Source organism: Nymphalis io, chromosome 23 (genome assembly GCF_905147045.1).
Source record: "Nymphalis io chromosome 23, ilAglIoxx1.1, whole genome shotgun sequence".
NCBI classification, from domain to species: domain Eukaryota; kingdom Metazoa; phylum Arthropoda; class Insecta; order Lepidoptera; family Nymphalidae; genus Nymphalis; species Nymphalis io.
Window position 1 is genome coordinate 4920566 of NC_065910.1, and position 12940 is coordinate 4933505.

The following is a 12940-nucleotide window of genomic DNA, read 5'->3' on the forward strand; positions in this document are numbered from 1 at the left end:
GTCCTTTTGTAATTTATATATATTATATATTTATAATTTGTGGATTTGAATTGGAATAACTGGAAATATCAGTCCACCTAACTTTGCGTTTGATTAAAGATTCGATATAACATCAAAATTAAAATCAAATCGTAGCCGGCGTCCATTCAAATGAAAGCGATCAACAATGTGTGATCTTACGCCGCATATTTCACGCATCTAAGTAAAAATAGCTAAGTAAAAATGATTCCTACGAAAATGATTTATTTATTTCAACCATTTTCATATGTATACATACCTAAATATTTAGGAAGGAAGCGATTAAAGAGAGGCAAAATGTACTGTGTAGGCCGTTAAATTAATACAATTGGTTATCTGTATCTTAAAAAATTTACTCGATTCTCGTTTCACATCCGAATTGTCGTTGTCATGCTGTCAATTTTTTGATTACTCACGAAGTTGCTGGTCAGTGCATTTTATTCTCAAGTAACCATCAAAAATATAAATAGTTTGTTGTTACACAAGTTTTAAATCTAATACTTCTAAGGTAATATAGTATATATTTCTATAATATCATGAGATACTTAATAATATTTACGTTCATTTTTTATTAATAGTTACGAGTTATATACCGGCATAGTAGCTTGTTGAAAACTTGTAAACCTTTTGCAGATGTTCTTAACTCGTTCAGAGTACGATCGTGGGGTGAACACATTCAGCCCTGAAGGGAGGCTATTTCAAGTCGAATATGCTATAGAGGCTATAAAACTCGGTTCTACCGCGATCGGTATTTCAACTTCTGAAGGAGTTGTTTTGGCTGTTGAAAAAAGGATTACTTCGCCTTTAATGGAACCAACGACTATAGAAAAAATTGTTGAAGTTGACAGACACATTGCTTGTGCTGTTTCCGGATTAATGGCTGATTCCAGGTGATAATAAATAAATAATATATTATTATGTCTATAAATGATGTTGTCAACAATTCAAGCTGTGTTTTGTAAGCAATTTAAAGGACATATAAATAAATAGCCTCAGTGAATAGTTTACTTAAGGTAAATTCTCTCTTTTTTTTTCAGAACTCTAATAGAAAGAGCTCGTGTAGAATGTCAAAACCACTGGTTTGTATACAATGAGCGTATGAGTGTAGAGTCATGTGCGCAAGCTGTTTCTAACCTGGCCATACAGTTTGGCGATAGTGATGATGATAGTGGAACAGCTATGTCTAGGCCATTCGGAGTAGCTGTAATGTTTGCAGGTTTGGCCTAATATATATCCATATTTAAAAATAAATTAAAATATTCATAGTAAGATACTTTTATATTCATAATGAATGAATGTTACTTTGTATACTATAGAAACTGACTGACTAATTTTTAAAACATTCCATTATACAATTATAAAGATATTAAAATAATTTAATGAATTTGTAAGAATAACTATGATTTTTTTAAGATTGTGTAATGTAATGAAATAGCTGTAAAAAGATGTTTAGATTTAGCTTTAAATTGATTGCTTTTTCTAATGATAGAAGTACATCAATAAATATTTTTTTATTTGTTAATACTTATATATGACTAGTTTATTTGTATTTATGAATGCATTTAATCAAAATTGGAACATGTTAAATTGATAATAACTGTATATGATCCTTAAATTTCTTTTTTAATGTTAAAAATGTGTGTGAAAATTAAATAATTCTTTTACTAGGTATCGATGAGAAGGGGCCTCAGCTTTTCCATATGGACCCCAGTGGTACATTTGTCCAATATGATGCTAAGGCTATTGGCTCTGGTAGTGAAGGTGCTCAACAAAGTTTGAAGGTCGGTAATTTTTTTAATAAAATGATAACTATTGTGTTTTGTAGATTTTTGATAAATGTTTTGGGGGTTTTTCATATTACTTCCTTAAAAATAAGTAATAATAGATAAGAGTATAGATTTATAGTATTTTTTATGGATGTGATATGATGTAAAATAAATAAAAATGTTAAACTATATTATTTGCTTATATACAAAAGTATATGCAGTGTATTACTTTTATAATATTGCCTTCTGTAAAACCAATGCCTCTGATAATTACAATAATAAAACCCTAGATTTTAAATTGTAAAAAATACAAGGTACAAAAGTATTGGGTGTTTTTCAGGAAGTGTATCATAAGTCAATGACCCTTAAAGAAGCAATTAAGTCTGCACTAACGATTCTGAAACAGGTGATGGAGGAAAAGTTATCTGAGAACAATGTAGAAGTGGTTACAATGACACCAGAGTCAATGTTCCACATGTTCACTCGGGAGCAACTTGCGGAGGTCATTAAGGATATACCTTGAACTCTTATACTAGGGACGGTGAAAGCATGGTTTAGTGTACAGCTTTGTTTATTTTAATTCTTGGACATAAGTCTAAACATCAAATATAAAAAATAAAATATAATTTGATAAAAATATACATAAAAACTGAACCATTTCCATGCTGCAACTGTCCATTTTAAGTATGTTCCGGTAATATTTGAAGTAAATTGTATAATTTGGATAAGTATTTCAGTAATCATGTAGTTATGTATTTACATTCTTACTTAAAAAATGTTGTTTAGTATGTGTTTAGTTAAACACTGATTTGTCCTTTTCTGACATAATTGATTTTACATTCTAAATAGAAAGGTAGAGCATTGTTTAACTGATCACCCCCGAAGCAACAATTATAGGTGACACCATTAATTTGTATGGTATTAAGTAAATTCTATTATGTATTTTTTTGGAGTAACTATGTAGAAAATTGACAATCATATGTTTTATCAATGGTTTTTTTATCTGGCAACATCCAGATTCCAGACAATATTTATAAGTGTAACACCACTTAAAATGTTTTTCTAATGCAATTTATTTTAAATATTACTCCGGTGAAGGAGTTTCTAAGAATCTTAAAGTAAGTCTTTGATGTTTAATAAAACTTACATCAATATCTATATGTATTATTTTCCTTTAGATATCATTTCATTTTTATAAAACATAGTATTTAAAATACTAAAAAGTATTTAATAGCAGTAAACAGTAGGTTTATTTCATAAAACATTAGTTGCAGTAACTATTTAAAATTTTAGTAAAATATTATGATAAGGCTCAACAGATGTGTTCATGAAAAGTAACAATTATTTAGTTGCAGTAATTAAAATTATTAAGTAAATTCAGGGCTAAATCTGTGTAGTACATATATTATGTAGTTGGCTATTGCTGCAAAAGGCATCTTAAGTTAAGGTGATTTAAGCTCATTCTACAATAACAATTCCTTTGTTGGTTTGTGCATATATATGCAGAATTTTATCTGACATATAAAAATCCATATGATGCTGTAAAACCGTTTATAGAAACAGATTATACAAGTTAAACCTCATTGATGCTTGGCTGGATTTTAACCATAGATCTTTGGATAATTAATAATTACAATTCAAATTTGACATATTATCAGTCTTAAAAATATATAAAACTAACATATAAAAATATTTATTTGATATTACATTTGTTCACAAGTCCCCTCTGAAGTTGCAATATGGTTTACACTGTAAAGTCAGAAATTTCATACACCTATAATATGTTTAGATTGAATTAAATGTGCTGTAGAGAGATAGTCTATACTAGGATTCATGTAGATTCATATCAGAAAATTAGCACTAAAACATTCATAATCTAAGAGAAAGTATGTGAAAGCAATAATGAATTTTATTTAGATCATATCTGCAATGCCGGAGCTGCAATGGAGCGAAAATAGTTCCAGGAATACGCTACAGGAACTGTCTCGTTTGAGGTTGGGAAGGCAGACTGTCTAAACAATATTAATGTAAACTGTGATACCTGTCTAAAATAAACCTTTTGATAATTTATTGTATTCGTTATTAAAAAAAGGTAGTCTAGATATTAAATATAATAATATTCTGAGTAATTCTTGTGTATGTATATGAAACGGCTCTAACGATAACCATGGGATGTTATTTCTATATTTTTGCATGCTGTATTTGAATCGTCAAACGTTTCGGGATCGAGTCGTGAAGCATACGGAAAAAATACGTTTAGATACAGCAGTGAAAGTGTAAGTCAGACGATGAGTATAAGTATGCAACGCCATCTAGTGGTGAGTTACAATAAATACATATTATAATTATCATGGTTTTTGGTCACACAGTGTACGATGTATTCACTTATAAGCTTCAGAAAAAAAATTGTTATAGAAAAATATATTATATTTTAAACAGTATACAAAAATATATTTAATATAAAAAATAATTTTAATATAATATTAAATTATACAAATGCTTATAAAAAAATTCAAATCTTAATGCTTATAAAAAAATTGATAAATGCAAAGCACCATGAATGTTACAACTACCATTAAAATAACAATTTGTTTAAATCTTAATATTATTCATTCATCCTTACGATTTAAATGAAAATATATTTTTACCAATATTTAGCCAAATAGGGTTCTAAATCCAAGGGGTTCACATTAGGTCCAAATCTTTCAACGGGTACACCATTTTTATCAACGATAAACTTTGAAAAGTTCCATTTAATGAAATCACCGAAAGTGCCACTCTGGGTGCGTTTCAAAAATGTCCACAATGGATGTGTGTTTTCGCCGTTCACTTCGATTTTCTCGAAAACGTCAAACTGGACGCCTCTCTCTTTTACGAATTTGAGGATATCTTTTGCAGATCCTGGTTCCTGAGTACCAAATTGGTTGCAAGGGAACGCTAGGATACGGAATTCTCTACTCTTTGCGTATTTCTCGTGTAATTCGTTTAGTTGGTTGTAGTTTGTGTCCGTTAGTCCGCATTGAGAGGCGACGTTTACAATGAGTAGTACGAATCCCTTATATTTGTCAAGTTTCACGGCTCTACCGTATATGTCTTTAACAGTAAAATCGTATATAGTTTCTGCCTTTTCGAGATTTCTTTCCACAAATTCTTTTGGTTTACTGAAAAGTAAGGAAAATTTGCAAAATTTATAAAAAAAGCACGTTATTTGTATATGTAGTGTTTAATATTATCATATATAACAGCTTATAAGAGATACAGGTCAATTAAAGTGATATTAATTCATCTCATTTTTATTAAGAACTCAGTAACGACTTCTATTGACATTAATTTATTATGTAAGCAATTCTTCAACGTTGACAGTACTATAGATAAAAACTATAATAAGTTTAAACTTATTTGCTTACAATTATTTTACTGGTGGTAGAGCTTTGTGCAAGCTCGTCTGGGTAGGTACCATCCACTCATCAGATATTCTACCGCAAAACAGCAGTACTTGTTATTGTTGTGTTCCGGTTTGAAGGGTGAGTGAGCCAGTGCAATTACAGGCACAAGGGACATAAAATCTTAGTTCCCAAGGTTGATGGCGCATTAGCTATGTAAGCGATGGTTGACATTTCTTACAATGCCAATGTCTAAGGGCGTTTGGTGGACCACTTACTATTCTATAAAAAAAAAAATAGAATACGAAGAGAAGTAAGTATAAATATACAATTTTAATATATTGTCTTTATTGCAATCCTTACCCAACAGCATTATGGAATTCTCTAAATGTTTTAACAGCTTCAAATATATCAGTTGCCATGATATCTGGATTTTCTAAAGTGGCAAAATGGCCGCCGTCTTCTACCATTGTGCTGTGTAAATAATTTTTGAATTTAAGCTTCAATATACTATCCGGTTGGTATCCAAGTTCGTATTTGAATTTAATTCCCCATGTTGGTACTTCTGTTGGGATTCTAAAACAAAATTGGACATCTTAATTATTAACCTTAATTTTTTACCTGCTTATCTTTTTCTGCCGCCCTCCCCCCCTTAGAAGGGCGCGAAGCAGAAACTAGTAATATATGTAAAGCTATCTTAATATATTAAATATAATTTAATTTCAATGAAATAATTGTATTCATTTTGAGGTTTATAAAACTTCAAAGAAATACTTGCTTTGAGATTAGACTTACGTTAGACGCCCTTTGACCGATCACTGTGAAAGTTAGCACATACATATATGTATTTTTAATAGAGATTGTTAATTTAGACTCGATGGCAATTCACCTTTTCACTTCTATAGCGTTCAACAGGTCGCCCGGCCATGATAATATGATTAATTATATAGCTATAAAGGCTTTTATATTAAAACAAATAAACTTACTCGTCAAGCCTCATACTTAGGGCACGTATGGTAAAGGTCTCTGCATATAGTCTCATGGCGGTAGTTATACTATTGGTAGACCAGTACACCATGATATTGTCTAATAAATGTGTTAGACTGTACTTGGGCAGTATGTTACCATCTTGAGACTCTTTGTACGACGGATTGGTCATCGTACAGAATTTATCTAGAATGTAAGCAGCTAGACCAGCTGGTGAGTCGGTTAATGCAATACCTGTTAACATGAAAATAAGTAAATTAACAGCCTGTATATGTCCCACTGCTGAGCTAATAACTTTATTCAATGCGATTTAGTAGATACACATGTGGCATATTTTCATACATGATGTTTTCTTTAACCATCGAGCACGAGATGAATTATAATCACAAATTATACTCATGGAAATTTAAATATTACCCGGCTGAATCAATCATCGTTTATAATTTAAGTATTTTTTTTCTTATACAAAAGGCGGACGAGCATATGGGCCACCTGATGGTAAGTGGTCACCAACGCCCATAGACATTGGCATTGTAAAAAATGTTAACCATGGCTTAAATCACCAATGCGCCACCAACCTTGGGAACTAAGAAGATATGTCCCTTGTGCCTGTAATTACACTGGCTCACTCACCCTTCAAACCGGAACACAACAATAACAAGTACTGCTGTTTTGCGGTAGAATATCTGATGAGTGGGTGGTACCTACTCAGACGAGCTTGCACAAAGCTCTACCACCAGTAAAGTTAAGTATTCAAACCATATATTTCGACATAGCCTGTAAAAATACATATATAACATTTTATAAAATCTTTAAGATGTATTTGCTTTGATAAACGATAATTATATATATATTATTCCTTAACTGACAGTCGATGAAACACTAATCGGACATCGACAATAATCAGATGAAGAAACAATGGACAAAATTCAACCAAAAATATTTTAAATTCATCTATGGCAAATGTCACAATTTCTATCACCATCATCAGACATACATACATTTTTATATTTTTCAATATATATTTTTGTTGCTTAGTAAAACTAGCACCGATTTAGACATTCATCATTCTATCAAAGACCAGTATAAAATTATATTAATGTGAATTATGCTTCAATATTTATACCAATGGTATCAGGCTTTGTAGCCTGTAAATGTAGGTAGCCGGACTCTTCTATCAAGCGCGTCACGTGCTCGCTCCACGGATACATGCGGCTTTCTAATTCCGGTTCGACTATTAATTTCGGCCAAAAGTTACCTGAAAATATAAAATAACGTATATAATTTATTGTTTTTAATACAGTTGCGTTGTACCGCAAAGTAATATTCTGTATTTTGTCCTTTTTTATATAAAAAATAGGTAAACGGATGGGCACATGGGCCACTTGATAATAAGTGCCGCTAACATTCCTTACATCGCCAATGCGTCATCAATCTTGGGAACTAAGATGTTATATGCCTTGTGTCTGTAGTTTTTTTTTTTTTTTTATAGAATAGGAAGGCGGACGAGCATATGGGCCACCTGATGGTAAGTGGTCACCAACGCTCTTAGACATTGGCATTGTAAGAAAAGTCAACCATCGCTTACATAGCCAATGCACCACCAACCTTGGGAACTAAGATTTTATGTCCCTTGTGCCTGTAATTACACTGGCTCACTCACCCTTCAAACCGGAACACAACAATATCAAGTATTGCTGTTTTGCGGTAGAATATCTGATGAGTGGGTGGTACCTACCCAGACGAGCTTGCACATAGCCCTACCACCAGTAATATAAATTTGCAATATTTGATATCAAAAAGTTAATAATCTTAAGTAGGATAGGTTAACTACAAGAAGCATTATGTGACCTCCATTTTGTGACTTAGTCTACGGTCACGTTTAACGGAACAGCAGGTCACAACAGGTCGGAATGCATCAGGCTTAGGGTCCGTTCACACAGACCGGCTCGGAGAGGAGAGCAGATTTTTATCACGTTGGAAACAGTGTTTTGAGTGATTGTAGTAAAGTTTATTTTTGCATTTGCACCTTTTTTGTCATTAAAAATGCCTGAACGCGCTTCGTGTGAAGTAATAAAAGGAGCCGACCGGCTCCGCTTGCGTGCTCTTTCTCGCTCGCACCCGCTTTCAGATCTCTTCCAGCCGGTCGATGTGAAATAGTTGGCGGCTCCGCTCCGGCCAATTCCAAGCGTATACGACCCGGTCTGTGTGAAAAGAAAAAAGCAGGCCGATGCTCTCCGAGCCGGTCTGTGTGAACGGACCCTTAGTTCACGTTGCACTGTTACAAAATGTTATCAATATAGATAATATGTGTATCAGAAAATACGATCAACTTTTTAATTTCTTAATCTTTATCATTAAAATAATGTCTTGATGTGAAATAGTAGGTATTATTACAGTAGTACTGATGTTCCTCACTTTCAAGCAGAAAAAATATGTAATGTTGTAAGGCCCGATGCTTTTCGAATTTATCAGGCTACACACAACAAGTCGGAAAAAAACTTGGAAAAGAAAATAAAAGTATAAAAAAAGATCAACTGGCATTATATGCCATAAATTTAACGTTTCATTTCTAGGTCGGAAAGGAAAATGTATGTCATAATAGGTACACATTTAGGTAGTTTTGAAATCATGTGAATACAACCTTTTCTTTTAAGACTTAGATTTTGTCACTGTATCCCTTCAAAATTATGATGTAAAATCTACGAGTTTTTACGATTTAATTCCGTGCAGCCATAATTATGTATCCAGTAAATATATTACTTTTCGAAAAAGCTACTCGCATCAAGTAAAATATTATATTTACGGAAAATTAAAAAATAACAAAGTTTAAAGCGACAGAGTCACAAAACTGAATAAAACACACTTATTTTGAGTAAATCCTTGAAGCTATTTTTGTTTAATTTATCAAGTGATAATACGGATTACTAGTTTAGTTTAATTTAAAAAAGGCTTATTAGTTTCGCACTTTTCTTTAATTTTGCTTTTAAATATAGTCGCACAACGGAAACAATTACGCCACAAAGTTAGTTTTGTTTCGATATTTAAGAGAAAATACCTCGGATTCCGTGTTCCTTCTTATTTTTCTCTATAATAAACTATATTCCCTAATACATTATAGTAAAGTTTGTAATAAAAAACAACATTACAAATAAAATATTTTTTTACGGAAGGGTACAGTTTATTTTGTAATTGCTCAGATATATGAGGTTTTTGAGGGGTATTCCAGAAGTTCACGAAACGAAAAGACAGAAGCAGAGCTAGGGATAATTATTTGGTGCTTTAGTAATTGGGAACTCATTAAAAGTGTAATATTATATACCACGTTTTCATTCGTGTATCAAATTGTTTACTTATCTTATCACAAATTGTATATTTTTCTCTAATCGTTTGTTACTTTGTATTAAATGTTGTTATATCTTCAGTAAGAACCTTCTTTCCTTAGTAAAGGAAAACTATTATTTAAAATTATAAGTTTGTGTCCAATATTCAAAACTTACCCAACAAAGTATAAATATGAGCCAAAGGATGAAACCACAGCAAGGGCATATTAGTATGGAAACCAAGCACTCTGTCAGGAAATACGGTAGAAATAATTGAGCCCAATGTATGGCCAACGTCACCACCTTGGATATAATATTTTTCATGACCAATTCTTTTCATCAAATTCGATATGACTACAGCCATTTCAGCTGGACCTAAACCTGGTCGAGCTGGTGCCTATAAAATAAAGTTAGCTTTAAATGTTGCACCATAAGGTCGAAAATTGTATAGTTAGCTAGATAGCATGAAAAATATTTTATATTGTGATATGTATTTATTTTATTATTGAGGTTATCACTGCTAGTATTAAATAGGGCAATGTGTGATGTAACTTTAAAATCATTAATAACTATCTTTTAGATACATAAAGAGAAAAAAATCGCTGTCCATTACATCTCTAAAAAAATTTACATGATAAATTTAATGTTTTATCTTTAATTTTTGACTTTCGTTTTTATGTATTTGGTATTCAGCTGAATACCGAATAGTAACTTAATATTTGTTGCAACTCTCATTACTAACTGTACGTAAGGAAATAATACATCCTAAATAAGCAACATATGCCATTCCTATAACACTTAAAATTGACTACTTGACTAATATATAATTAAATATAACTAAAGGTTTAAATCCTAGGTTCGATTAAAAGTATTTAGAAATTCTCAGTAAGAGTTTGCGGTTAGGAAGGAAGCAGTATTGTATTGTCGTTTTTAAGTTCACTTTAATAATAAGATTTAAGCTGTATTATTAAAAACGCAAATTGACTAGTAGTGTCTAAGCGCAGAATTATGTGATGTGATATATTAAAATGTAAAATAATACATATAAAAATTTAATATACAAATTTGTTTCAATATAAAACACCCTTCACCACTATTAAAGTTGTCATTGTTGCCGTATAATAAAACAATCCATAAAAATTATCTTATCAAAAAAATACATTAAATATATATATATTTATTATATTTATATATAGATGTGTTTAAGTATATATATTATAAGTACCTGTGAAAATCCATATCCAGGGAGGCTAGGGGCAATGATTTCAAAAACAAATTCATGACCAACCCTCGGTGTTATCAGTTTGGGTATAATCTCATAGAACTCTCTAATAGAACCTGGCCATCCGTGTAATAATAGTAAAGGTACCACCTGCAAAATTTTATCTTATGTAAACATTTAAAACACAATAAAAAAGGCAGATACAACTCTCTGAATAGCAGCCACGGGCCTGATCAGGTTAGAGCATGTTTGTTAATTTCTTTTTAATTTACAAAAATTAAATTTATTCAATAGGCTAAATTTATAACTGAAAAATGACTATCACTAATTTACTGTCTAAATGTGCAGTCATTCTATGATTATTGTAATAATAATCATGTGTTAATATAATTCAAGATTTATGTAGTAAATAAAACATATTTACTTTAACATCATCAGAGACATTTGGCTTCACATGCATATAATGTATATCCAGTCCTTGTACATTAGTCATATAATGATCATATTTGTTAAAGAAATCTTCCCTCTCCTTAAAATTGTATTTATTCTGCCAGTAATCTAAAACTCGAGTCATGAAATAGGAGTTAAAGCCATAAGTGAATCCAGTATTTTCTAGTGGAGGAGGAAATGGTCTTCTATGCAGAAGTCTTTCTTTAAGATCATTTATCATCTGTGAATGTAAAGAGTATTTATAGTTGAACTGTTTAGTGTTATCAGTAGCTTATTTATATATGACAACTAATTAATAACTTTAAATTGGGATGTATTTCAATTTCATTGCCATTAATAATATTAATAAAAAAAATTGTGAATGCTTTAATTTAAACAAATATTTGTGTATAGTATTTTATTTTATTAAAAAGTATTTATGTATTTAACTCACCACATCAGTAAATTCAATTTGATAAGGTCTTATAGATAAATCTTGATTGAGTTTCATGGGATATGGTCCCCAGTATTCATCCAAGTCTAATTTAGGTAGATCAGGTGGAGTTGTGAGGGCTTTATACACATAATAAGATGCTAAGCCTGTTAGTAGGGCAGATACAAAAACTATTTTTCGAAACTGTAAAAGAAAACCATAAGGTATTATAATGTAAATATTTAAATTTATTGTTTTTGATAATACTTTTTCAAACAAAGTTTACTTGTTAGTATGTTGCATTATTACATACATACATATTACATTAGTTTTAACATTATTCTTTTTAAACTGGACTTATTTGTAATTCAATACCTAATAATTATGTGTTTTAATATAAATTACATTTTAATTTAGGTCCTTTAAAAATATGTATATTATGTAAATAATATAATACCCTACACAAAGAGATTAATTGTTCCTAAAAAAAAAAGTTTAAAGATTTTTTTTCAATAAAAATATATGTATCGTACTTACAGAAAATAAGGATGATTTTGGTTTCTTTTTATCATCTTGATTATTTTTCTTTTTGTTTTCATTTTTCTTTGACTGCTTATTGCTCATTTTATGCCGTTAAGTTTTTGAGGTACCTAAAACTTATACCGGTAAAAATAAGTTTCACTATACGACACAAATTCTTATTTAATATATTGATATTGGTTTATAGAAGTTCTAACGACTTCTTATCTACATAAAGAGACGTTTGAGGTGAATGATTATGCATAAAAACTATAAATTATTTTTATAGGTACATAATTATTAAAAATCAGTATTAATAATTTGCGTTTACATAGGAACGAACACAAAAGTTGAACTGAATGACATCTGAAAACTTGACAACAGTCAAGGTGATGAATGAAGGTGAGCGATTGAGTGACAAATGAATAATAACAATTTTACGAGTCATGAAATAAATCATTTTTATATTTTTTTATTGAGAAAACGTTAGTCAAATTTTTATGAAGAAGAAAAAAACAAATTAAGAAACATTTAATATTAAACATTTTACTTAATATATCAATAAAAATAGAACTGTCAAAAATTAAAAAAAATCATAATTTTATTCCGTTTTTTTGCAAATTTTACTATTTGTAATCCAAATAACCAAAGACCAGCAATAGTTAGTCATTTTTATTAATTTTGATATTTTTTGACATCTCTAGCCGTGATAATCACTTGCTGTAAATGCATTTAATATCGTGACAATAATATAACTATTTTTAAAAATAACAGTACGAACGCAATGAATGTTGCAATAAATGCTGACTATAGTGCCTCTAATCAGCTTTTATCGAAAAAAAACCCATTGAGATTATTTT

At 30.5% G+C, this 12940-nt stretch overlaps 2 protein-coding genes across 2 annotated transcripts; one reads left to right on the top strand and one right to left on the bottom strand.

Annotated features, from left to right (window-relative positions):
- The first annotated feature begins 385 nt into the window (after window positions 1-385).
- On the top strand, window positions 386-2938 carry LOC126777583 (proteasome subunit alpha type-5). Its single transcript, XM_050500651.1, has 5 exons — window positions 386-526; window positions 652-908; window positions 1056-1234; window positions 1687-1799; window positions 2125-2938. Exons 2-5 carry the CDS (start codon window positions 652-654, stop codon window positions 2305-2307), a joined length of 732 nt encoding a protein of 243 aa, XP_050356608.1. The 5' UTR covers window positions 386-526; the 3' UTR covers window positions 2308-2938.
- Window positions 2939-4264: 1326 nt separating this feature from the next.
- LOC126777510 (juvenile hormone epoxide hydrolase-like) lies at window positions 4265-12417 on the bottom strand. The gene is made up of 9 exons (XM_050500534.1): window positions 12099-12417; window positions 11583-11765; window positions 11124-11369; window positions 10703-10849; window positions 9655-9874; window positions 7281-7412; window positions 6154-6388; window positions 5531-5743; window positions 4265-4945 (listed from the first exon to the last, which is right to left on the bottom strand). Exons 1-9 carry the CDS (start codon window positions 12183-12185, stop codon window positions 4429-4431), a joined length of 1980 nt encoding a protein of 659 aa, XP_050356491.1. The 5' UTR covers window positions 12186-12417; the 3' UTR covers window positions 4265-4428.
- Between the last annotated feature and the right edge of the window lie 523 nt (window positions 12418-12940).

Bases quoted from the DNA above. Each gene is read 5' to 3' on its own strand.
- LOC126777510 (XM_050500534.1), bottom strand. From the start codon at position 12,185: ATGAGCAATAAGCAGTCAAAGAAAAATGAAAACAAAAAGAAAAATAAT. The intron at 11,370-11,582 runs GTGAGTTAAATA...TTACATTCACAG, and splicing joins AAATTGAATTTACTGATGTG to ATGATAAATGATCTTAAAGA. The intron at 10,850-11,123 runs GTAAATATGTTT...AAAATTTTGCAG, and splicing joins ATGTCTCTGATGATGTTAAA to GTGGTACCTTTACTATTATT.
- LOC126777583 (XM_050500651.1), top strand. From the start codon at position 652: ATGTTCTTAACTCGTTCAGAGTACGATCGTGGGGTGAACACATTCAGC. The intron at 909-1,055 runs GTGATAATAAAT...TTTTTTTTTCAG, and splicing joins GGATTAATGGCTGATTCCAG to AACTCTAATAGAAAGAGCTC. The intron at 1,800-2,124 runs GTCGGTAATTTT...GGTGTTTTTCAG, and splicing joins GTGCTCAACAAAGTTTGAAG to GAAGTGTATCATAAGTCAAT.